The sequence below is a fragment of the Xiphias gladius genome, chromosome 24, assembly GCF_016859285.1.
Source record: "Xiphias gladius isolate SHS-SW01 ecotype Sanya breed wild chromosome 24, ASM1685928v1, whole genome shotgun sequence".
Taxonomy (NCBI): Eukaryota; Metazoa; Chordata; class Actinopteri; order Istiophoriformes; family Xiphiidae; genus Xiphias; species Xiphias gladius.
Window position 1 is genome coordinate 25,848,649 of NC_053423.1, and position 23,845 is coordinate 25,872,493.

Genomic DNA, 23,845 nt, shown 5'->3' on the forward strand with positions numbered 1-23,845 from the left:
TTTCAATAAAATGTATAAAAAGTTATGAACGAGGTCTGGATGATGATTTAATGTGGTTACTGCTCCGCACACAAACACACCAATTATGTTCTGATTATACAGGATAAATGTGAAGCTCATTTACATTAAAAGCATAAATGTCGTTGGTTTTAAAAAAGGACGTTAATTTCTTCCCGTCTACGTGAAATTTGGATGAATTCCTACGTTTTTGTTGAGCTGTAAAACCTTTAGTTCGTTCCTTTCGTTGATCAGAGGAAAACTAACAAGCTGCTATTGATCCTGGCTGAATATCAGCTGTGGAGTGAGGGTCTGCGGGTCTTTGGGGCCGTCAGTCAGGATTCGAACTGGCTGATGACACGTTTAAAAATCAGATTAATCATCGTCGGTGGCAGCTTCGTGAACCCGGGGGGGGTTCACGTGTGCCGGGTTTATTCCTGGTGCTCGGCGTGTGGCGGCGGCCTGGTCGTGACCGGAGGTGTCTGCTAACGAGGAACGAGTCCGTCAGTGTCACCAGCTCTCAGCGAGAGTCCGTGAAAACCGGGAGGAGGAGGTGACGGACGCCTCGGGCTCCGCGGTTATTTCCGTCCAGGAGGAATCTGCACGACAGGACGAGGGAAACCAAACGAGCGACTAGACCGGTGGTCAGATCCTGCAGCAGGAGTAAAAGTACTGACGGGAAACTAGTTCGAGTCATATATGAGAGTGTCAGGTGATTACTACTGATGCATAATGTGTGTGATGTGTAGAATTTCTCTGTAATATTTGTTGGAGGTGAAGTTGATTCTATTTTCGTTTGAAGATGAAAGTTTCATTGTCTGATTTTGGTGCCTGACCGCAAATTATTCTCAATGTTTCCTCAAAAAGAAAAACAAACCAACAAACACTAGAATGATTGGCTCTCAGTTTAACGTAAGCCAGAGTCCGGACTCTGGTGAGCCAGAGTGTATTTCTTTGGCATGCGTGATTCCAGGTGTCTGTGTTCACATGCTTGGCCAATAAAGTTGATTCTGATTGGATACAAAGTTGTAGCCATGACAACTAACAAAGCTTCAAATGTGGACGTTGCTGCAAAGAAGCTACAAACTCTGAAAACGTTCTCTTCTCTCTGGGGGACAAACTGTAAAACTTTCTCTGCATCTACACATTTCTTTGGTTCCGCTGTTCCGGTTCCGGTGTCTAGAGTGGGTCTCGTTTAGCCTCGCGCCATCCAGAGGGGACACAAATAAACCTGGTTAACACACAGTCTAAACCCCGGTAGCGCCGTCTCGTTCCCCCGCGTTTCATCCAAAACAACGAATCCTTTGAGTGAACGAACTGAACTGAGTCACTGCGGAAACGATCGGTTCACTTCTCAGTCGGTTGTGAGTGATCGTTCAGTGATTCGTTCACTGAACCTACTACACAGTGAACATGCCGAACTGTAGGTCAGTTAAAACGCCTCCGAAGTCGTTAAGAACCAGCGAGGAAACGTTTAAAATACCAAAAATTATAAACAGAGTCTGGCCTGCTTGTCAGAAGCCGGGATCAGGAGGACTGAAGAGCGTTCAGCCGTGTGCCAGGTCAGTGAGACGGACTACGCTCCGACACGGAACGATTCAGTGAACGGATCTTTTGAATGAATCTTTTAAATGAACAGATTCTGGTGATTCAGGACGCTGACAAGAAAAAGCTCTGCACTTCACTAAATCCCTGCTGGTGCCCCCTAAAGAATGCAGTGTGTGTTACACACACACACACACACAGCTACCTGCAGGATGAAAGGTGTGTTTGATGAAGTCTCCTCTCTGATCACACTCTGTGCTGTGTTTGGTCTCAGTCTGTGACCTTCAGGGAAACTCTGCTGTCAGTTGATAACACAGAGACACAACATGTAAACACAAGTCTGTGTTACACATGCATACAGACACACGTCACTGAAACACACACTGAGTTGTCAGCGGTTTCTTCGCTGTGCTGACGAGCTCTGCTCCGATGGAGGCGATAAGACCGTCACGACGAACGGCAGCAGGTTTTCTCAGTGACTCGGTCACATTTGTCTCTGAGGCTCCCACACTGAGCAGGGCTGGGTCTCACACATTCACACACACACACACACATTCTCGTCTATGTAGTGTGAGTTTTTCTATTCATTGTGTTTATAAATTTAATTCTCAATTTAAAGGCAGGAAATAAAAATCATTTAAATCTCCATCGTCATCATTTAGATGCTAATTTACTCAATCAATGTACGAATCTTTTAAATTAGTTTAATGTATCAAACATCTCGCAGGTGCGACCGCGCCCCCAGTCAGTGATGTCACAGGGGTTTTCAATCAGGTGATAATCGATCAGAAACATCAGAACAGGTTGAAAGCAGGATTTTTTGGTTTTGTGATCTGAAGTTTTCTTCTCCGCGTTCGCGAATGTTTTCGTGTCAAACTTGCGATTCTGCAGCTTTGAGCCCGAGGCTCATTTTTCTACTGAAGGTCACTGATGTTCACGTTCCAGACACTGAGGAGCAGGAGGTCGTCCGCTGTCGTCTTCTTCTGGTTGTTCTGAATAAACAGCGTCCGTGTGACGTCGGCTTCAGCCTCGACTGTCGCCTGGAAACTCACCTTCAGCTGCTGTTTATTCACTGAGCCGCACGTTAACGCTGTAAATAAAGGCTCAGGCAGAGAATTATTCAGGTTCCGAGGTGAAAAGAGAATGAAAACTTTTCAAAGGAACAAAACCAGAAAACACCAAAATATATATAAACGTCCTTTTACGCGCAAACGTCCTGCATTCCACTTTTTATTGAGTAAAAGGACAAAAGTCAAAATGTAGTTAAAGTACCAGAAGTAAAAGTTCTCATCGTGCAGAATTTTACAGACGATTTTTTTGCACTATAATTATGAATGTGTTCATCACTTGCTGGAGGATCCTCATTAGCCTCAGTCAACCTGGTTGCTAGTGAAGGTCCGTTAGTTCTGGCAGACGCAGAACAAAGGTCACGAGTGGAAGATGGGATGAAATCAGTCACATTATGAGCACAGGACTATTTCTACACTGTTTCCACTTTAGCGTACATTTTCCCAGCATTTCTTCCACCACTCTACTCGAGTGAAGTACAAGTACCCCCAAATTGTACGTAGGCACGGTACTACAGTAAATGTACTTAGTTACTTCCTCCTCTGCCGCTTTTCCTGAGATTTACTCCTTTCTCCCTCCTCACAGAGGATGTTATGCTGCTCAGGTTGTAGGAAACTGCACTCAGCCAGCAGACTGGGCGTTCAGTTGCTTTGGAGATATGGGGTTTTCAGTGGTCAGGAGCGCCGCAGCAGCTGTTTGACATTTAGCTGCTAATGAGAGTCGAGATGAAAGCAGCGGAGTCTGAGCGAGTCGAGCCGCAGGTCGCCTCACGATGCTAATCAGCCAAAGAAAAGGGCAAAACAGTTTCCTCCTGCATCACTATTAAACACGGTCCTGGTCTGAGGTCAGCCGGATCAGACCTGTTGCTGCCTCCAGGTGAGGAGCATGATGGGGGATTTATTAACGAACATCGGAGCTCCTGACCTCTGACCTCTGACCTGGGACAGGAAGCGGCTGTAGTTTGATGAGCAGGTGGAGACTGAAGTTGTTGATGAATCAGTCCGAGTTGAATAATGCGTGGAAGTAACACAGGAAACGTCCTCCTGAGGATCTTCTACAGTGACCTCTGACCTCCCAGAGACCGTCACGGTCAGTATGAAGCTGTTTTCTTCTCACCCTGAGTTTCTGTCAGATAATGAACCGATTCCAGAGACGGAGCAGCTCAGCTCACCTGAGCAAAGCTTAGAAATCATGTGTTTTTGGTTCAGGATTTAAATCAAAACACAAACGGGCTCAGTTCAGCTCATTTCAGTGAAGTCACAGCATCAAGTTCAACACACACACACGTCCGCGTCTGTTTTCTGAGAACTCGTCCGTGATTACAGCAGATTTCAGCTAATATCCCGAGCTGAGTCCCTCTGCTCCGACCTTCAGCAGTGAGTCACAGTCTGACCTTTGACCCCTGGACAACCACACTCCGGTCTGCAAGGTGTTTGCATGCAAACGTTCAGTATCGGCCTGTTCAATATTAACCACCCGGACGCATCATCAATCACCGGTCAACACATCCACACGGTTTTATCTAATGTGCTGAATACATGAATAAAATGTGAGCGAGCGACCGTCAGCAGAGCCGTCGCAGCAGGAGGAGGGGACGGTATAAATACAGGAGCAGGACAAACCTCACAGTCCGTGTGAGGAGGAGGAAGACGAGGAGCTCAAAGGGAGAGAACATAACTAACATTTCAAGAAGAGAGAAGAAGAAGCTGCTGGGAAAACTAAAGACCAAGACTCTGGAGCTGAAGTTAGACACCGAAGAAGAAGAAGAAAAGAAGAAACTGAATACTTCTGTAGTATTCCTGCAGGATCTTGAATTATTTCTGTCGCATTTAATCGTGAGTTCACATCCATCCAACGGAAGCTTTTAATGACATTTAAAAATTGTGGAATATTTGTGGAAAATATCTAATTGCCTGTGCTTACATTATTTTAGGTTCTTTAAAAGATTCTTGGTGATGGAGAGTGTGCGAGCCGTGGTCTACCTGTCCGTCTGTCTGTCCGTGCTGGCATCACTCTGTCAGGGTCAAAGGTCGGCTGACAACCAGCTGCCGTCCGCACCGGACGAGCCGGTCCTCGGACTCACAACCAGAGAGCTGGTGAGTCAACGGTCCTAGTTCGTCTTAGAAAGTTCGTAGTCCGTAGACTTTTAACTGTGAAACCGTCTTGTTTTAACGAAGAGCTACAAGAATCATCTTTAAAAATCATTTAGGTGGTAAAATGGTGAATTTACAGCTAATTAAAGACGTAGAATTTCCTCAAAGCTCAGTTAATGAAGGTAGTCAAAGATGGTTAAAGTGTAATTTAAATGCTAAAAGAGTTCGTAAATGGAGGTGAAATCAAAACCAATAAGGGTTGAAATATCGTTAAATTAGAACTAATGAAGGTGATGGTAAAATTATAGACAATTAAGGTTGTAAGATCATTAAATTAAAGTAATGTTTTACAGTAGTCAAATTTAGCTTGTTAAAATTGAACATTATAAGTAATTCAGTTGAACAGATTCTAAAATTATTAAGGTGGTAATTTACAGCTAATTAAAGTAGTAATATGGTTCAGTCATATAGGAAGATTATACCGTATTCAGATGACTAATTAAGGTGGTAAAATATGATTAAACTATAACTAATTAAAGGTGGTAAAGGGCAGTTAAACATACACATTAACATTATCAAACTATGTTTTCAGAGATCGACAAATTTGATTTTTCATGTAATTTCAAATTAGATAGTTAGATAGATACAGTAGCAAAAGTGTATGGGGTCAAATCATAACTAATTAAGGTAGAAAGAGATGATTCCATTTTAATTGAAGGGTAGATCGTGTTTAAGTTGGTAAATTCATAGACAAAGATGTAAAATCATCAAATTCAAATAAAGTTTTAGGAAATGCTCTAAATGGAACTAATGAGGGTGAATTAGAAGCAATTAAGGTGGTAAGATGGTGAATTTATACATAATTAAAGCAATAATATGTAGTGAAATCATTTCTAATGAAGGTGGTAAACTGTGATTAGTTAAGGTGGTAAGTGATGGTTGAACAAACTACGGTGGAAATGTGGTCAAAATAGAACCAATAAAGGTTAAAAACAGACAAGGTTTGTTTTAAAATCATCAAATTAAAATCATGTCAGTGTTGCTTCCATGTTGCAAACGTGCTTCCAAATTGAACTCATTAAGATTGAACCCTTTTCAAATTAAAGGTAAATAAGAAATAAAATGATATTTCTTATTTACCGGGGAGCAAATAGCTCCGCCAAGGCCGACCCATCGCGTCTGTCCGACTCTTAAAACAGAAAAACTGAGACGCTGATGAAAATGTGGGAAGATTTCTCATCTCACAATGTTAAGGAAAGTGATAAAAAATGACAATAAAAGATGATTAAAGTATAATCAAGGTGGTAAAAAATGTCAATGATCCATAAAGTGGATAAAACTCAGAAAAGAAAGATTCATTAAGGTGGAAACATGTTAAATGTTTAATAAAATTGCTTAACTTCAATTATCTGTTCAGTTGTACGTTCTGTAAAGGTCATCTAGCTACTTTGGTAGGCAAAAGGTGGCCTGTGGACCAAATCTGGGCCTCGGAAATAAAATATTTGGTCCCTGACAAAAGGTTTTTTTATAGTCAAATGATTTTTCCTAAATCAACTGTAGGTAACAAGTGTAAATACACGACTCATGTAAATCCCAATAATTATGACACAAAGTCTAATAACACCACCAGATAAATAACACAATCAAATAATATTAGAATCCCCAAAAAAACAATGTAACAATGAGAATTCAAACACGTATTAATTTCTCAGCTTCAGCCTGTTTGACCAGAACAGATTTGTGTCTCACAAACTGAAGGTGTCAGACATGTGGAGGACACAGTGAAGTTTAAAAACTACAAGGCTCAGAAAAACTGAAAGAGAAACTATGGTAAATGATACTTTCCATAATAATGGTAGTATGAGGTCAAATACAGGTGCTATTTAAGCTCTGTGTCACTGCTTAAATTCAGGTTGAGGTTCTGATACTTTCTGATTCAATCCAAACGTCTTTTTAGGAGAATATTACCTGAGAAACCATGTTGGCAGCACCTTTTCTCAGCTCTGAGTAGTGTCCGCGGATATTTCCTTCAGGTTGCACAAAGCTCCAACAACATTCACCATGATGGAAGGCAGGCTATATGTATCCTGGGGGTAAAACCCAGGGTCAGTCAATCATTAATCTGACTGCTGTGAGCCGCCAGTAAGAACTGAAGGAAACACAGATCAACATGTTGATCTCTAGTATCGTAGTGCAACACAGAACATGAGTCTTTCTCAGCTAAAAGAGGAGACACAGGAGGATGAAGAAGCCGAGAGCCAACGTTAGTGAGGATGAAGAAGCCGAGAGCCAACGTTAGTGAGGATGAAGAAACAGCGGAGAGCTAATGTTAGTGAAGATGAAGAAGCTGAGATCTAACGCTAGTGAGGATGAAGAAGCTGAGAGCTAACGTTAGTGAGGATGAAGAAGCTGAGAGCTAACGTTAGTGAGGATGAAGCAGCAGAGAGCTAACGTTAGTGAGGATGAAGAAGCTAACGGCTAACGCTGGTGAGGATGAAGAAGCCGAGAGCCAACGTTAGTGAGGATGAAGAAGCCGACAGCTGACGTTATTCAGGATGAAGAAGCCGAGAGCTGATGTTAATGAGGATGAAGAAGCCGAGAGCTAACGTTAGTGAGGATGAAGCAGCAGAGAGCTAACATTAGTGAGGATGAAGAAGCTAACGGCTAACGCTGGTGAGGATGAAGAAGCTGAGATCAACGTGTTAGTGAGGATGAAGCAGCAGAGAGCTGGCGTTAATGAGGATGAAGGAGCTAGCTGGTGAGGATTGAGGATGAAGAAGCGCTACCATTAGTGAGGATGAAGAAGCGTGAGGATGAAGAAGCTGAGAGCTAACGTTAGTGAGGATGAAGCAGCAGAGAGCTACCATTAGTGAGGATGAAGAAGCTAACGGCTAACGCTGGTGAGGATGAAGAAGCCAACAGCTGACGTTAATGAGGATGAAGAAGCCGAGAGCTGATGTTAATGAGGATGAAGCAGCCGAGAGCTGACGTTAGTGAGGATGAAGAAGCCGAGATCTAATGCTAGTGAGGATGAAGAAGCCGAGAGCTAACGTTAGTGAGGATGAAGCAGCAGAGAGCTAACGTTAGTGAGGATGAAGAAGCGGACGGCTAACGCTGGTGAGGATGAAGAAGCCGACAGCTGACGTTAATGAGGATGAAGAAGCCGAGAGCTGATGTTAATGAGGATGAAGCAGCCGAGAGCTGACGTTAGTGAGGATGAAGAAGCCGAGATCTAATGCTAGTGAGGATGAAGAAGCCGAGAGCTAGCGTTAGTGAGGATGAAGCAGCAGAGAGCTAACATTAGTGAGGATGAAGAAGCTAACGGCTAACGCTGGTGAGGATGAAGAAGCTGAGAGCTAATGTTAGTGAGGATGAAGAAGCTGACGGCTAACGCTGGTGAGAATGAAGAGGCCGAGAGCCAACGTTAATGAGGATGAAGCAGTCAAGAGCCAACGTTAGTGAGCATGAAGAAGCCGAGAGCTAACGTTAGTGAGGATGAAGAAACAGCGGAGAGCTAATGTTAGTGAAGATGAAGAAGCTGAGATCTAACGTTAGTGAGGATGAAGCAGCAGAGAGCTAACGTTAGTGAGGATGAAGCAGCAGAGAGCTAACATTAGTGAGGATGAAGAAGCTAACGGCTAACGCTGGTGAGGATGAAGAAGCTGAGAGCTAATGTTAGTGAGGATGAAGAAGCAGAGAGCTGACGTTAATGAGGATGAAGCAGCAGAGAGCTAACGTTAGTGAGGATGAAGAAGCCGAGCTAACGTTAGTGAGGATGAAGCAGCAGAGAGCTAACGTTAGTTACGATGAAGAAACAGCAGAGAGCTAACGTTACTGAGGATGAAGAAGCCGAGAGCTAACGTTAGTGAGGATGAAGCAGCAGAGAGCTAACATTAGTGAGGATGAAGAAGCTAACGGCTAACGCTGGTGAGGATGAAGAAGCTGAGAGCTAATGTTAGTGAGGATGAAGAAACAGCGGAGAGCTAATGTTAGTGAAGATGAAGAAGCTGAGATCTAACGCTAGTGAGGATGAAGAAGCTGAGAGCTAACGTTAGTGAGGATGAAGCAGCAGAGAGCTGACGTTAATGAGGATGAAGCAGCAGAGAGCTAACGTTAGTGAGGATGAAGAAACAGCGGAGAGCTAATGTTAGTGAAGATGAAGAAGCTGAGATCTAACGCTAGTGAGGATGAAGAAGCTGAGAGCTAACGTTAGTGAGGAAGAAGCAGCAGAGAGCTGACGTTAATGAGGATGAAGCAGCAGAGAGCTAACGTTAGTGAGGATGAAGAAACAGCGGAGAGCTAATGTTAGTGAAGATGAAGAAGCTGAGATCTAACGCTAGTGAGGATGAAGAAGCTGAGAGCTAACGTTAGTGAGGATGAAGCAGCAGAGAGCTAACGTTAGTTACGATGAAGAAACAGCAGAGAGCTAATGTTAGTGAAGATGAAGAAGCCGAGAGCTAACATTAGTTACGATGAAGAAACAGCGGAGAGCTAATGTTAGTGAAGATGAAGAAGCTGAGATCTAACGCTAGTGAGGATGAAGAAGCCGAGAGCTAACGTTAGTGAGGATGAAGCAGCAGAGAGCTAACGTTAGTGAGGATGAAGAAGCCGACAGCTGACGTTAATGAGGATGAAGAAGCCGAGAGCTGATGTTAATGAGGATGAAGCAGCCGAGAGCTGACGTTAGTGAGGATGAAGAAGCCGAGATCTAATGCTAGTGAGGATGAAGAAGCCGAGAGCTAACGTTAGTGAGGATGAAGCAGCAGAGAGCTAACATTAGTGAGGATGAAGAAGCTAACGGCTAACGCTGGTGAGGATGAAGAAGCTGAGAGCTAATGCTAGTGAGGATGAAGAAGCCGAGAGCTAACGTTAGTGAGGATGAAGCAGCAGAGAGCTAACGTTAGTGAGGATGAAGAAGCGGACGGCTAACGCTGGTGAGAATGAAGAGGCCGAGAGCCAACGTTAATGAGGATGAAGCAGCAACGTTAGTGAGCATGAAGAAGCCGAGAGCTAACGTTAGTGAGGATGAAGAAACAGCGGAGAGCTAATGTTAGTGAAGATGAAGAAGCTGAGATCTAACGTTAGTGAGGATGAAGCAGCAGAGAGCTAAAGTTAGTGAGGATGAAGCAGCAGAGAGCTAACATTAGTGAGGATGAAGAAGCTAACGGCTAACGCTGGTGAGGATGAAGAAGCTGAGAGCTAACGTTAGTGAGGATGAAGCAGCAGAGAGCTAACGTTAGTTACGATGAAGAAACAGCAGAGAGCTAACGTTACTGAGGATGAAGAAGCCGAGAGCTAACGTTAGTGAGGATGAAGCAGCAGAGAGCTAACATTAGTGAGGATGAAGAAGCTAACGGCTAACGCTGGTGAGGATGAAGAAGCTGAGAGCTAATGTTAGTGAGGATGAAGAAACAGCGGAGAGCTAATGTTAGTGAAGATGAAGAAGCTGAGATCTAACGCTAGTGAGGATGAAGAAGCTGAGAGCTAACGTTAGTGAGGATGAAGCAGCAGAGAGCTGACGTTAATGAGGATGAAGCAGCAGAGAGCTAACGTTAGTGAGGATGAAGAAACAGCGGAGAGCTAATGTTAGTGAAGATGAAGATGAAGAAGCTGAGCTATTAGTGAGGATGAAGAAGCTGAGCTAACGTTAGTGAGGATGAAGCAGCAGAGAGCTAACGTTAGTGAGGATGAAGAAGCCGACAGCTAACATTAGTTACGATGAAGAAACAGCGGAGAGCTAACGTTAGTGAGGATGAAGAAGCCGACAGCTGACGTTAATGAGGATGAAGCAGCCGAGAGCTAACATTAGTGAGGATGAAGAAGCTGAGAGCTAACGTTAGTGAGGATGAAGAAGCCGAGAGCTAACGTTAGTGAGGATGAAGCAGCAGAGAGCTAACATTAGTGAGGATGAAGAAGCTAACGGCTAACGCTGGTGAGGATGAAGAAGCTGAGAGCTAACGTTAGTGAGGATGAAGCAGCAGAGAGCTAACGTTAGTTACGATGAAGAAACAGCAGAGAGCTAACGTTACTGAGGATGAAGAAGCCGAGAGCTAACGTTAGTGAGGATGAAGAAGCTGAGAGCTAACGTTAGTGAGGATGAAGCAGCAGAGAGCTAACGTTAGTGAGGATGAAGAAGCCGAGAGCTAACATTAGTTACGATGAAGAAACAGCGGAGAGCTAACGTTAGTGAGGATGAAGAAGCCGAGAGCTAACGTTAGTGAGGATGAAGAAGCCGAGAGCTAACGTTAGTGAGGATGAAGCAGCAGAGAGCTAACGTTAGTGAGGATGAAGAAGCCGACAGCTAACATTAGTTACGATGAAGAAGCAGCCGAGAGCTAACGTTAGTGAGGATGAAGCAGCAGAGAGCTAACGTTAGTGAGGATGAAGAAGCCGACAGCTGACGTTAATGAGGATGAAGCAGTCGAGAGCTAACGTTAGTGAGGATGAAGAAGCTGAGAGCTAACGTTAGTGAGGATGAAGAAGCCGAGAGCTAACGTTAGTGAGGATGAAGCAGCAGAGAGCTAACATTAGTGAGGATGAAGAAGCTAACGGCTAACGCTGGTGAGGATGAAGAAGCTGAGAGCTAACGTTAGTGAGGATGAAGAAGCCGAGAGCTAACGTTAGTGAGGATGAAGCAGCAGAGAGCTAACGTTATTGAGGATGAAGAAGCCGAGAGCTAACGTTAGTGAGGATGAAGAAGCCGAGAGCTAACGTTAGTGAGGATGAAGCAGCAGAGAGCTAACGTTAGTTACGATGAAGAAGCAGCCGAGAGCTAACGTTAGTGAGGATGAAGAAGCCGAGAGCTAACGTTAGTGAGGATGAAGCAGCAGAGAGCTAACGTTATTGAGGATGAAGAAGCCGACAGCTAACGTTAGTGAGGATGAAGAAGCCGAGAGCTAACGTTAGTGAGGATGAAGAAGCCGAGAGCTAACGTTAGTGAGGATGAAGCAGCAGAGAGCTAACGTTAGTGAGGATGAAGCAGCCGACAGCTGACGTTAATGAGGATGAAGCAGTCGAGAGCTAACGTTAGTGAGGATGAAGAAGCCGAGAGCTAACGTTAGTGAGGATGAAGAAGCCGAGAGCTAACGTTAGTGAGGATGAAGCAGCAGAGAGCTAACGTTAGTGAGGATGAAGAAGCCGACAGCTGACGTTAATGAGGATGAAGCAGTCGAGAGCTAACTACTGAGGAAGTTACGACGGTGTGCCCCTAATGAAATGCAGGGCTTGAGAGTAACGTTATCTGGATAAATGTGTGGTTATAATGTGTCTACAATGAGTCATGAGATAATCACATTAAGCCTTCTTACGCATATTTATTGGTAGTGAATGTTTTGTTCCTTACAATCAATGTACTCCTTCAAATTAAAGCTGTGTATTTGTCTTTTTAAGGAAAAGGACAACTGACCTGTCTGAAGAACAATCACCTAATACGTGTATATACAGATACATAACACATTAAAACCAGATTGTTAACTGTACCAGTATCAGTCTATGCACATTACATAATTAGCAGGAATAAATGTGAGATACGAAACCAAAGTATATCAGTGTGCAATGCTGTAACTCTCATTATTGACTAATTTTCAACCAGCCTATAAAAGAGTTTCTGAAATTCAGCTCTGGATTTTGTTTTGGTGAGTCACCCCTATGAAAAATGTCTGGGGGCACCGCTTTTCAGAGAGCAAATGTCGTGATTTACAGCCTGAAGGGAATACCTGCAGACAGTACTCGGGGCTGTGTTACTCCCGGTGTATTACTGTCTGTGTGTTTACTGTGTGTGTGTGTGTGTGTGTGTGTGTGTGTGTGTGTGTGTGTGTGTGTGTGTGTGTGTTCCCGTGTGTCCAGGCTGAGGCTCTGCAGGGTTTCCTGGATGAAGCCGACAGCCGGGTCGGTCTCTCTGTGGAGAAGAAAGCCAGTGTCATCCCGCGGGTGAGAACACGACTGACAGCTGTCAATCAAACAGCAGAGCCAGGGTTTCCTGCTGGTAATGAGCAGGTGTTCAGCCGACTGGTCTTACCTGTTGGTGGTCTTATCAGGACCCACGTGACAGAGCAGTTCACTGGTTCTGCAAAAGGCAGCACATTGGCCGGCCAGTTCACCACGTCATGTGACCAGGAAGTGCATTCCACCCACTCCTAACACTTCTCATATATTCATACAGAGGATTTACTGATATTAGCACCATATTTGTACAGTGTTGAGTCCAATGAGCCGCCTCAGGGACGTCTCTCGTGAGCTGGAAACACTGTCCTTTATCTACCGAGAGATGATCCGTGAATTCATGGATTCATTACAGTTGTGACACTTGTTATCAGATACTGTACAAACTCTGTTACACATAACGGCGCTGCCAAAACCTACACTCAGTACTGTACCTGAACACGTCCTGTGTTAGAGCAGTGTTAGTCTGTCTGATCTGAGAATCTGACGTGAAACCTGTCTGTCTTTCTGTCTCTGTCTCTCTCTGACTGACGCTCTCTCCATTTGTCTGTCTCTCTCTCTCCATCTGTCTCTCTGTCTCTGTCTGTCTCTCTCTCTCCATCTGTCTTTCCATCTCTGTCTGACTCTCTCTCCATTTGTCTGTCTCTCTCTCTCCATCTGTCTCTCTGTCTCTGTCTGTCTCTCTCTCTCCATCTGTCTTTCTGTCTCTGTCTGACTCTCTCTCCATTTGTCTGTCTCTCTCTCTCCATCTGTCTCTCTGTCTCTGTCTGTCTCTCTCTCTCCATCTGTCTTTCTGTCTCTGTCTGACTCTCTCTCCGTTTGTCTGTCTCTCTCTCTCCATCTGTCTTTCTGTCTCTGTCTGACTCTCTCTCCATTTGTCTGTCTCTCTCTCTCCATCTGTCTCTCTGTCTCTGTCTGTCTCTCTCTCTCTCTCTGTCTCTGTCTGACTCTCTCTCTCTCCATCTGTCTCTCTGTCTCTGTCTGATTCTCTCTCCATCTGTCTCTCTCTGTCTGTCTCTCTCTCTCCATCTGTCTTTCTGTCTCTGTCTGACTCTCTCTCCATTTGTCTGTCTCTCTCTCTCCATCTGTCTCTCTGTCTCTGTCTGTCTCTCTCTCTCCATCTGTCTTTCCATCTCTGTTTGACTCTCTCTCTGTTTGTCTGTCTCTCTCTCTCCATCTGTCTTTCTGTCTCTGTCTGTCTCTCTCTCTCAATCTGTCTCTCTGTCTCTGTCTGACTCTCTCTCTCCATCTGTCTTTCTGTCTCTGTCTGACTCTCTCTCCATTTGTCTGTCTCTCTCTCTCCATCTGTCTCTCTGTCTCTGTCTGTCTCTCTCTCTCCATCTGTCTCTCTGTCTCTGTCTGACTCTCTCTCTCTCTCCATCTGTCTCTCTGTCTCTGTCTGACTCTCTCTCCATTTGTCTGTCTCTCTCTCTCCATCTGTCTCTCTGTCTGTCTCTCTCTCTCCATCTGTCTCTCTGTCTCTGTCTGACTCTCTCTCCATTTGTCTGTCTCTCTCTCTCCATCCGTTTGTCTCTCTGTCGGGGGGGGGCTGATTGTTATTTTCTGACGGGAAGTTTCTTTTGGGCGACTGTTCTTTGGTTGTTTTTGTTTGTTTGTTTTGCTATTTTTATTTCTGGTCTTTGGGTGATGATGTGACGATGATCTGGGTTTAATAAATGTTTTTTTTCTAAATCAAAAAAATCTCTGTCTGTCTTACTCTCTCTCTCTCTGTCTGTCTCTCTCTCTGTCCTTCTCTCTCTGTCTCAGTGTGACGTTGGTGAACGATGTGCGATGAAACATGGACCTCGAATCGGTCGACTGTGCGACTGTCTGAGAGGAACGGTCTGCAACACCTTCTTCCTGCGCTGCTACTGAACGCACACGCACGCACACACACACATACACACACCTGTCCCACCTGGCTGTCTCTCTGCATGTTTCGGTCTTTGTTTTGAAGTTTCAGTGTCTGTCCCTCAGATTCATTTATTTTTATTAAATAAAGACGGTTCATTAAGCTGCACGTCTCCAGTGACCTCATCCTTTACAATCATCAGTTACTCTACAGCCACTTTATGCCCCGAGCGTAGTCTGTCAGGTGATTCTTCTTCTCAGATCCAAATCCAGCAGTCAGTGCAACACGTGTGACGAGCAGTGAAAGATGGCACCAGGGACCAACTCTGTAACTGCCGTCACGTGCGTTTTGATCAGTTCTCCTCCTTCAAGATACTTTTTTTTTTCCTTTTTTGGGTAAGTTTTAGTCCTTTATCTGAAAACCCTGTTCACGTTCTGTGAGGATGAAGTCAAACTCAACTCAAAGCGCCTCAGAAAGGCAGTTGTGTGGCGTTTTCATCAGTTTACAACGTTCAGTTATACTCGTGTTCTGCTGTAACTCAGTCCAGCCGAAATCAAAACTTTTGTTTGAACAGGGGAAGAAATGAATGTTCAAACTGTAACGAGCTGTTTGAAATGAGACTTTACAGCCTATAACCTCGGGGGAGTGGCTGAAGTAGTTCACCCTGTGGTCCAGCAGAGGGCGCTCTTGTGATTGACTATCAGCTGATCTATTAATGCCCAGTTGCTCTGTGTGTAAACCAAGCACACAACCCAATAAACGACAGGTTCTCACAGTCCCTTTTCACAACATCCATGTTGTTTAATTTTCTCACGCCAAAGCCCGATAATAGAACACTGACCGTCTGAACAGTGGATCTCAGACTGTCCCTGAATGCACCAAGAGGTGATGGTAAAATGACACTTCATCCCTGTCTGATGTGAATTATCAGAGTTTGTTGTTGCAGGGCGTAAACACGTCTCTGACTTTCCGACAGCCGCCCGTGAACGCACTTCTTCCTCTCCATCGAATTTATAAACCAAGCTGCTGCAGCATCGGTGCGTTTACGGTCAGAAAGAGCTGATCGTCCATCAGCCACGTGTCAATCAGACGGGCTCAAACCAGGAGGGAACAAGAAAAATAAAACTCAGACCTGGAAACGTCACCTGCAGCTTCAAACTAAGCCAGTCTGGAAAAGAAAATATGAAAAGTGGTGAAGAAACCTGCTGGTCAGGAGAAACCCACTTTTTCTGCAACAGTACGAGAAGAAAACAAAGTAAATGTGAAGAGACGGGTGAAGCGCTGCTCCGCTGAAACGTGGACTTCACTCACATTTTGCTTTCAATGACTTTCTGCAAATTCATTCAAAATTTGCTGGAAACTGCAGTAGTGATTTGATTTCACTTCTGTCCATCGTTCCTGACGTCTCCTCCGTTGATCCTCCGCCGTGTGTGAACTTCCACACAAACTGTCGGAGGCTCCCGGGAGGAGTTTCCTGTAACAATGATGTGAAAATACTTTTCACGGAGCAGAGACAGAGGAAAACACAGAAACACCAGATTTCCCCAATCAATCAATCCCTCCTAATTAGACCCCCGGTTGGGTTGATCGGCCCCGGGGCCTCAGCAGTTGACAGGCGGCGCACACTCTCCTAAAAAAAGACCCGACAGCAGCAGCTTCTCATCAGCCTTTATTAAACACCGACGCTGACGACGGCAGCCGCAGCGGCAACAGTTCAATTCCCTCCTCAGACCTACCGAGAAACCGTCAACCTTTAGCTGTAACGAACCGCACGCGTTTACCTCCAACACTGAGACTCTACGGACAGATGAATCATCGGGAGGGCGTTTGTTTGGATTGTGGCTGTAGGGGGCGCCGGCAGAACTGCAGACTAATGGTCTGATATATTTGCTTCTTCGGTATCAGAGATTAAGGAACATTTTTTTTCAAATGAGGTACAGTGAAGTCAGTTGTTGGTGCTGTGGTGGAAATTGTGTCTCATGCCGGGTTCGAGCGACACAATATTTTTGTCTGAACAGATCGTCATTGTGTCAGGTGAGGCGATTATCGAGTCACAAAGATTGGTCCCCGCCCAATCACGGCTTGCCGTCTTTCACGACCTGCATGATGCCTTCAGGAAGCAGGTGCCAGGGATCGGCTTCGGGGAACAACAATGTGAGGAAACAATGGCGTCCACAGCCGTCTTGTGTTGTGAGAAACGTAAAAAAGTAACGTCATGAAGGCAGGTGCTTCCTCTGGTGGACGGTTCCACCCGGCAGCTGCAACATACTCATTCCTCCGCAGCACTCTGCGCTCCCATTGGTCAGCGTCACGGGACGCGCCGCGGAAAATGTCACTAAGACAAAAGCAGTCTGACGTGCTAGTCTTTCTGTCGGGCTGTCGTCCGTTATGATGCACTGCACAGGACATTACGATCAGTCGACGCACCCATGACCCATTTGCACTCCAGACGGCCTACGTCCGTCGGGTCGGGCTGATGGCGTACGGTCTGAACCCGGCAGAGCTTGAGCTGAGAATAAACATCTCAGGACCACGTGCGTTTGTGAAGCAGCATCAATCTGCTGCCACTTTTGTTAACAAGAGAAAACGTGCGGCGGCGACGGTTGAGCCATCGGAGCTCGCCGATTCTCTGCGGCCGTAAAAACAGCTCCACCAAACCGTTTTTTCATCATCTCTCTTTACTGCCATTATACTCATTAACTATTAAAGAAACAGTAACGTGTGGAGCTGTGTGTTCAGGTCCTGCAGGTCTACAGCCTCCAGACAACAATGTAACTTCCTGGAGAAGCCTCTTCCCATTCGTTGAGCTGTTGCCGTCTCGCCTCGCTGCGATTGGCTCAGCTGTTTCAGAGCGATGCGATTGGCTGAGAGTGATTTCTTGATCACCACGCCCCTCTGATCTACAGTCACCTCCACCCAGCTCAAAACAGCAGGCGGAGGCGCTGACTCGGCCCGGGACCAGCACCTGTAGCTTTTTGCCGGTCGTTGCCCTTTCAGATGAAAACGGGCCCCGACGCGAGATAATGTCACAGTATAAAGGGTCGAGTCAGAAGTTTGGTCAGTTCATGATTATGTTGATTTTATTTTGAATGAGTTGAATAACTTCTTTTTCTACTTTCTGTCTCAATGTCTACTGGACCTGCCTCGCTACTTTTACTGTATTTTGCAACACGGTGAAGCATACGAGTATTTTATTGTGTTTCATTCGTTTTCCTAAGCGGAGGTTCACCGGCCAACCACCAGCTGCGCTCAGAGCGACCGTCCAATCAGAGACGAGCTGCATCTGATCCAGGGAACCTTTAATTCCTGCGTCAGACAGATGGACGGAGATTATCGACGAGATTCACGGAGACAGGATGGCATTTGGCTCGCAGCTCCCAGCCGACAGAGATAAGAGGGATTAATTACAGCAGCGTGCGCGAACGCGTGCACGGACACACACACACACACACACACACACACACACACACACACACACACACTCGGGGGGGGGGGGCATTGTTACCATGTTACAGAACGCAGGTTTGTGCTCTGACAGACTCCTGACGGGAGATTGTAAGTTGATCTGTTGATTCGATGTTAAATATTTAATTATTCAGAAAAAAAAATTGTTTGAATGTTGATGCTTGACGTTGAAATAAAAACTTAAGGTCCACTTAGTAGCTTTTCAGTTGCTTAGAAGCTGCTTATGAGCTGAGCTGTCGTCGTCGTCGTTGTTTCTCAGCCCTAATTTGGCAAAAATCTAAAAAACATTTCAGAAATCTGAGTATTTGTTTTTCTACATTCATGGAGACGGAATTAACCTGCTATCACAACGTTGGAGTAACAATATTCTAACTTCTGCATCTGATCTGCAGAAAGAGAAAAAGTTTCAGGGTCATTAACACAAAAATTCATTCATTACACCGGTGACAGTTGGTCGACAGAATTCAGAGGCAGCGAGCTCAATCATTTATTATTCATTTGTTTTAATATGACATCAGATGAAGTTTAACGGTTAAGATGAGTCCGTCCAAGTCATGCAATACGCTTTAGGTCAACACAAGCCTCCTCCTGGCCTCCGTCCAATACCAGTCAGTGGGTGTAAAAAGAACCAATCAAACAGCAGGATTCATGAGCAGCCAATCAGAAGCTCCCGCAGGGCATCTGTCTATCAATAACTTTATCTTCCTGTTAGAGATTCAGAGACGTTCAGCCGCTCTGTTCCACTCATTCACTGAATAAAGAATCGAATTAAGTCTAAAACTTGTGTCGTCAGTACGAAGGACACGCTGCACGGCTTGGAGCTCCGGCTTTATTGAACGTCTTCCTGTTCAAGCCACCTGCAGGCTAAACAGACGCAGCAGGCGTCGTATGTTCAGCGGAGATGCTGAAGACGAGACCGAGTCAAGAAAACATTTCATTATGTTTATGAAAAGCGGGAATGAATCTACACTCAGCATTTATGATTAACTGAAAGGTTTAAACAGAAACTCACTTGTTTTTTCAAGTCCGAGTTTACTTGTGTTTTGGTGAGTTAGGTCTCTGGTCTGAGTGCTTTTGCTTTCTGATCCATTTGTTGAGTAAATGCAGGAGTGTTGTTGGAGTCCAAGCTTAACGACAGTGACACTGCCTGTAGCCCCCCCAGGTTAATAATCACCAGCCACCACTCCATTACACTCTGAGCAGGACCACAACAGCCTCTCTCTCTGATTACTACCTTTCTATAAAAGCGTATCTACAGCTAAAACGCGTCGTGCAAACCGAGCCGATAAAAAGTCTTTTCTCCTGAATGACAATCGTGATGCAGGAAAAAACCTTCACCGCAAACTGACTTTTTTTGTGTGGATTCTCCTGCTAATTTCGACCCGATTAAGGACATCAGGGTCAGAAACGGGTCGACGGCACCAGAACTGGCCAATGAACGAGGGACGGGTCGTCCGTGTGACTTCAGACTATCTGAATGTCATTTCTTGGCTAGCTCTGATCCTCCACAGTCTCTTCTCCTCACTTTCACTCTGATGAAGATGCGAGGACCCACCAACACACCTGTGGTTTTTCAGCTGGTAAAGCCAAGTGAATCTTTGATCACAAATGCTGCAGCTGAACGGTTTCTCCCCCGTGTGGAGTCTCATGTGTATCTGTACATGTCCACAGCGTGAAAAACATTTCTTACAGACTGAGCAGCGGTAAGGTTTTTCTCCTGTGTGATCTCTCAAGTGGTTCTGCAGATGAACTTTCTGGCCAAATGTCTTGGCACAAACCGAGCATCTAAAAGGTTTCTCTCCTGTGTGGATTCTCCTGTGTATGGTCAGGCTTCCGTTTTGGCTGAATCTTTTACCACACTCAGCGCAGCTAAACGATTTCTTGCCAGAACTACATCTCATATCACGTACAGGGACTTTGTGATTTTTCAGAGTATTTGAACCTGACTGAGGTTCCCTGGTCTCCTTCCAGTCTTCACTGTCATCAGTATCAGGTTCAGAACAGTCTAATTTATTGTCCTCAGTATCTGGTTACAAATGTCTGTCTGGATCCAAGTTCCTGGCTGGTTCTGGTCCTCCACAGTCCTCTCCATCAGCTTCAGTCTCCATCTGTTCAGCGGAGCTGCTGGCTGGAGGTTCTGCCTCTCTGTCCTTCTCAGTCTGACTCTGATGAAGCTGTGAGATCTGAGGTTTCTCTTCATCGTCGTCTTCGCTCTTCACGGGGACAGGAAGGAACGGGAATTTGGTGATATCGGCCTCCTCCAGCCCTTGAAGCTGCTTTCCCTCCTGACCGGTCCAGACCTGCTCCTGTTCCTCTTTAATGTGTGAGGACTCTGGTGGGTCCTCCTGGTCCAGACCGTGGCTCCACTCCCGTTGCTCCTCTTTCCTCACCAACAGCTGCTGGATGTCTGCAGGACACACTGAAATACAGACACACACATTGTGGAAAACTGTGAGTTCATGCCAACTATGGGTGTAACAGTGTGTGTTTTCATTTTTGGGCTGTGGATCAGGTTGATTCAGTCTTTCTAGGTTGACATTTGGCAGCGTAGAACATTAAATCTGAAGTTTTTAAGGTCAGGCAATGTTGGAATAGTCCCTGGATGTGGAAGAAAAAAAAAAAGAAAAAAAAACCAAGCAGAAACCAAGTGAAAGAGCCGCTGATCTCTCACATCTAACAGATATTTACTGGTTCCGACAGTTTCAAAGCCGAGAGGAATCAGGCTGAGGAAAACCTGATCAGAGCTGAACCAGTTGGACCTCCAGATGCCCCCCATCTGCAGCCACACAGACCCGACACCCCCCGTCCCCACAGCTACTTCCCTCTCACACCTCCCCACTGATTAACACCCCCCCCAAACAACAGCCCCCATCATCACCTCCGCCGCTTTCATCCAACAGGTCGAGCAACATGGAGGCTCCGTCTGCGCGCAACGTCATCATCTACCTGCTTCAACGAGCCCTTTCTCCCCTGGACAGAGCAGACGTCACTGTGAGGATCTTGTTCCGAGACTCCTCTGGTGCCTGTGCTGCTGAGAGAAGCTCCAGAAGATGCAGGGAGACGCCTCCGCAACCTCGGGGCCTGCTGACTGCCTGACCACAGTTTGTGTGTCTGAACGGGCGGTCAGCAGCACAGGGGCACCACGGGGGACCGTCCTCTCACTGGTCCTCTTCCCCCGTCCTCCTCCGACTTTCGCTACAACTCTGAGTCGAGATGACTCTGCAGCTGTGGGGAGTGTCGGCGGTGGACAGGAGGCCGACTCCAGAGACCTGGTGGACCGCTTTGTGGTGTGGTGTGGGAACAACCACCTGCTCTTGAATGTGACCAAGACCAAGGCTCATATTTTAAAAGCTCTTTATTTGTTTTGTTAGTAAAGTAACTAGTAACTAAAGCTGTCCGACAAATGTAATGTAGTAAAGAGTACGATATTTCCTGTAGTGGAGAGGAAGGAGAAAGTGAAAGGAAAAGAAACACACGCTGAAGGAGAAAGCACCTAGGCACAGTACTTGAGTAAATCTACTTAGTTACATTCAACCACTGGAAAAGACATGAAAGAAAGTTGCAAACAGTCAGTGGTGGAATGTAACTAAGTAGATTTACTCCAGTACAATTTTGAGGTACATGTACTTGATTCAGTACTTCCATTTTCTGCCACTTTATACTTGTACTGCAGCTCATTTACCTGATTACTTCAGTTACTTTAGATTCGTCTGAAGATGCCTAGTGCAGCGTCAATGGGCCAACGGAACATGCAGGTGGGGCTGAGACCGCGAGTCCGTTTTGAGGATGGATGGATAGAATCGTCATCTTGTAAAAACTCCAGATGTTTCCTGGTTCCCGCTTCTCACGTGGAGGTTCGGGTCCTGGGTCTCGCTGTTCCCTGAGGTTTTACAACCCAAACCATCGCTTGATTGACGGGACCATTAATCAGCAGATTCGTTCATGATGAGAACAATCATTAGTTTCAGGTCTGATCGAAACTGTTCCGAACCAGCTCCAGCTCCGCTGCAACAGTAAAACAGGCGTGAAGGCGTCGGTGACATCCAATGACCTGAAACAGTCTCGGTCTCGCTGCACTGACGACTTTACTACAGGACCTGAACACTCTCCCCACCGCAGTGAAGTCCGTCAGCGGCGGATCTGAATTCAGTCCAGACCGAGCGTGAACCGCGAGGGAAGCGCGGAGAACCAACCTGCTCCGCGTAACCGAAGCTGAGGCTTGAAAACAGCGTCCGGTAGTTTCCGTTGCCTCCGGTTCTCCCGCTTTGAACGAGAACGTTCCTCCTCGTCCTCCGCTACGGTTCTTTCGAACAGCCCGAACATCTCCTCGGCGGCCGCGGTCAGTCGCCGCTTCACCGCCGCTCTCAGCATGTGGACCTGAGACATTGACACTCGACGACGGCAACTTTTTCTCCGCGGACTCCGTCAAACACTCGCTCTGACCTGCGCTGTGTCGCCGAGCTCCGTCCCCGCCGGTCTCCCTCCGGCTAACATGCTAAGCTAACCTCAGTAGCTCTGTGGGAAGCGGGAGATGTGATCGTTCAGACAGAAGGCGAACGGCGCCGAGTCCATTCAGACGGTTCGTACACACACACACACACACACACACACACACACACACACACACACACACACACACACACACACACACACACACACACACACACACACACACACACACACACACACACACACACAGAGGCTCGGGCGGTTCACTAAACAGTCAAGAGTTAGCGTCAACGAGCGTAAGAGCTTCCGCTGTCGTCGTTGCTCTTCTTCTATGGTGGTTGGCAAACAACGAAAAGATGCATTTCCGCCACACACTGGAGTCCGGATCGCTATTCTGACTCCAAGCCATGGATCATAACAGCAACAACAACAACAAGAATGATGATAATAACAATCCAGAACAAAGACGAGAGATCGAACCGAGCTGTTCGTTATTCAACTGTTTATCGAACAAATGGTCAAATTCCTGGACGCTGAATAAGAGACTGAGACAAAGAGTCGAAATGAGGATTGTGCTTTTTATATCATCTCCCCACAACATTACACCAACAACATCACGTGAGCCCATTAATGCGCAATGAGGTCACGGAGATAAACAGTGGAGGAAAGTAACTAAGTACATTTACTCAGTTACTGCACTTAACTACAAATTTGAGGCACTTGTACTTTACTGGATCATTTTTTCCTCCCACTTTATAGTTCTACTCCACCACATGTCAGAGGGAAATACGTTTTACTCCATTACATTGATCTGATAACTTTAGTTACTACTTTACAAAATTACAAGGATGTTACACACAAAACAAATGACGATCTCACAACATGACGTTTATTCTAGATTAAACTCGTCAACGGTATAAACAGGCAGAGCGAAACGAGCAGTCAATGAACTGACACAAACTTAATTGGCAACTAGTCTGATTCATATTTAGTCACTTTTCATGTAAAAATGCTACAAATTTCATGGTTCCTACTTCGGATTTACCGCTTTTCATTGATATTATTGGAATTATTTTGTTTTAATCATTGATTTCTTTTATTTTGTTTATTTTTTAGTTGCTTTTTTCCCTCAAACTGTTGGATGGACAATGTGGAGGATTCACCTCTGGGCTCTGGGTGATGCAGATGACGGCATTTCTCACTATTTTCTCAAGTTTTAATCCATAATGAAAAGGATCATTCGTTGCGTCCTACCAGCTACGGCAGTAAAATGCTGCTCCCACATGAACTCACCGGTGATCATAATCCAGAATATAATGTTCATAGTAACAGTCATGGAGCCATTTTCTGCACTGAGTACTTGAAATACATTTTCCGGATTATACTCATATTTCTACTGAGGTGACAGATCTGAGATGTTCTTTCACGCTGAAGA

General features: G+C 45.6%; 2 protein-coding genes across 4 annotated transcripts; one reads left to right on the forward strand and one right to left on the reverse strand.

The window, feature by feature from the left end:
* The first annotated feature begins 244 nt into the window (after window positions 1-244).
* cart4 (cocaine- and amphetamine-regulated transcript 4) lies at window positions 245-14,607 on the forward strand. Of its 3 annotated transcripts, XM_040122207.1 has the most exons (6): window positions 664-709; window positions 1,637-1,761; window positions 3,196-3,699; window positions 4,544-4,706; window positions 12,549-12,632; window positions 14,412-14,607. In XM_040122207.1, exons 4-6 carry the CDS (start codon window positions 4,566-4,568, stop codon window positions 14,517-14,519), a joined length of 333 nt encoding a protein of 110 aa, XP_039978141.1. In that variant the 5' UTR covers window positions 664-709; window positions 1,637-1,761; window positions 3,196-3,699; window positions 4,544-4,565; the 3' UTR covers window positions 14,520-14,607. The 3 variants fall into 3 exon arrangements, with proteins under 3 accessions (XP_039978139.1, XP_039978141.1, XP_039978140.1); XM_040122205.1 differs by lacking the exons at window positions 1,637-1,761; window positions 3,196-3,699 and having other exon boundaries at window positions 245-709; XM_040122206.1 differs by lacking the exons at window positions 664-709; window positions 1,637-1,761; window positions 3,196-3,699 and adding an exon at window positions 3,713-4,445.
* A 3,379-nt stretch (window positions 14,608-17,986) lies between these two features.
* On the reverse strand, window positions 17,987-20,990 carry LOC120786632 (zinc finger protein 8-like). The gene is given in 2 exon segments (XM_040122190.1): window positions 17,987-20,380; window positions 20,840-20,990. Coding segments are annotated over 2 exon segments (1,014 nt in total). The 5' UTR covers window positions 20,904-20,990; the 3' UTR covers window positions 17,987-19,430.
* Window positions 20,991-23,845: the final 2,855 nt, after the last annotated feature.

Bases quoted from the DNA above. Each gene is read 5' to 3' on its own strand.
- cart4 (XM_040122205.1), top strand. From the start codon at position 4,566: ATGGAGAGTGTGCGAGCCGTGGTCTACCTGTCCGTCTGTCTGTCCGTG. The intron at 4,707-12,548 runs GTGAGTCAACGG...CCGTGTGTCCAG, and splicing joins GACTCACAACCAGAGAGCTG to GCTGAGGCTCTGCAGGGTTT. The intron at 12,633-14,411 runs GTGAGAACACGA...TCTCTGTCTCAG, and splicing joins AAGCCAGTGTCATCCCGCGG to TGTGACGTTGGTGAACGATG.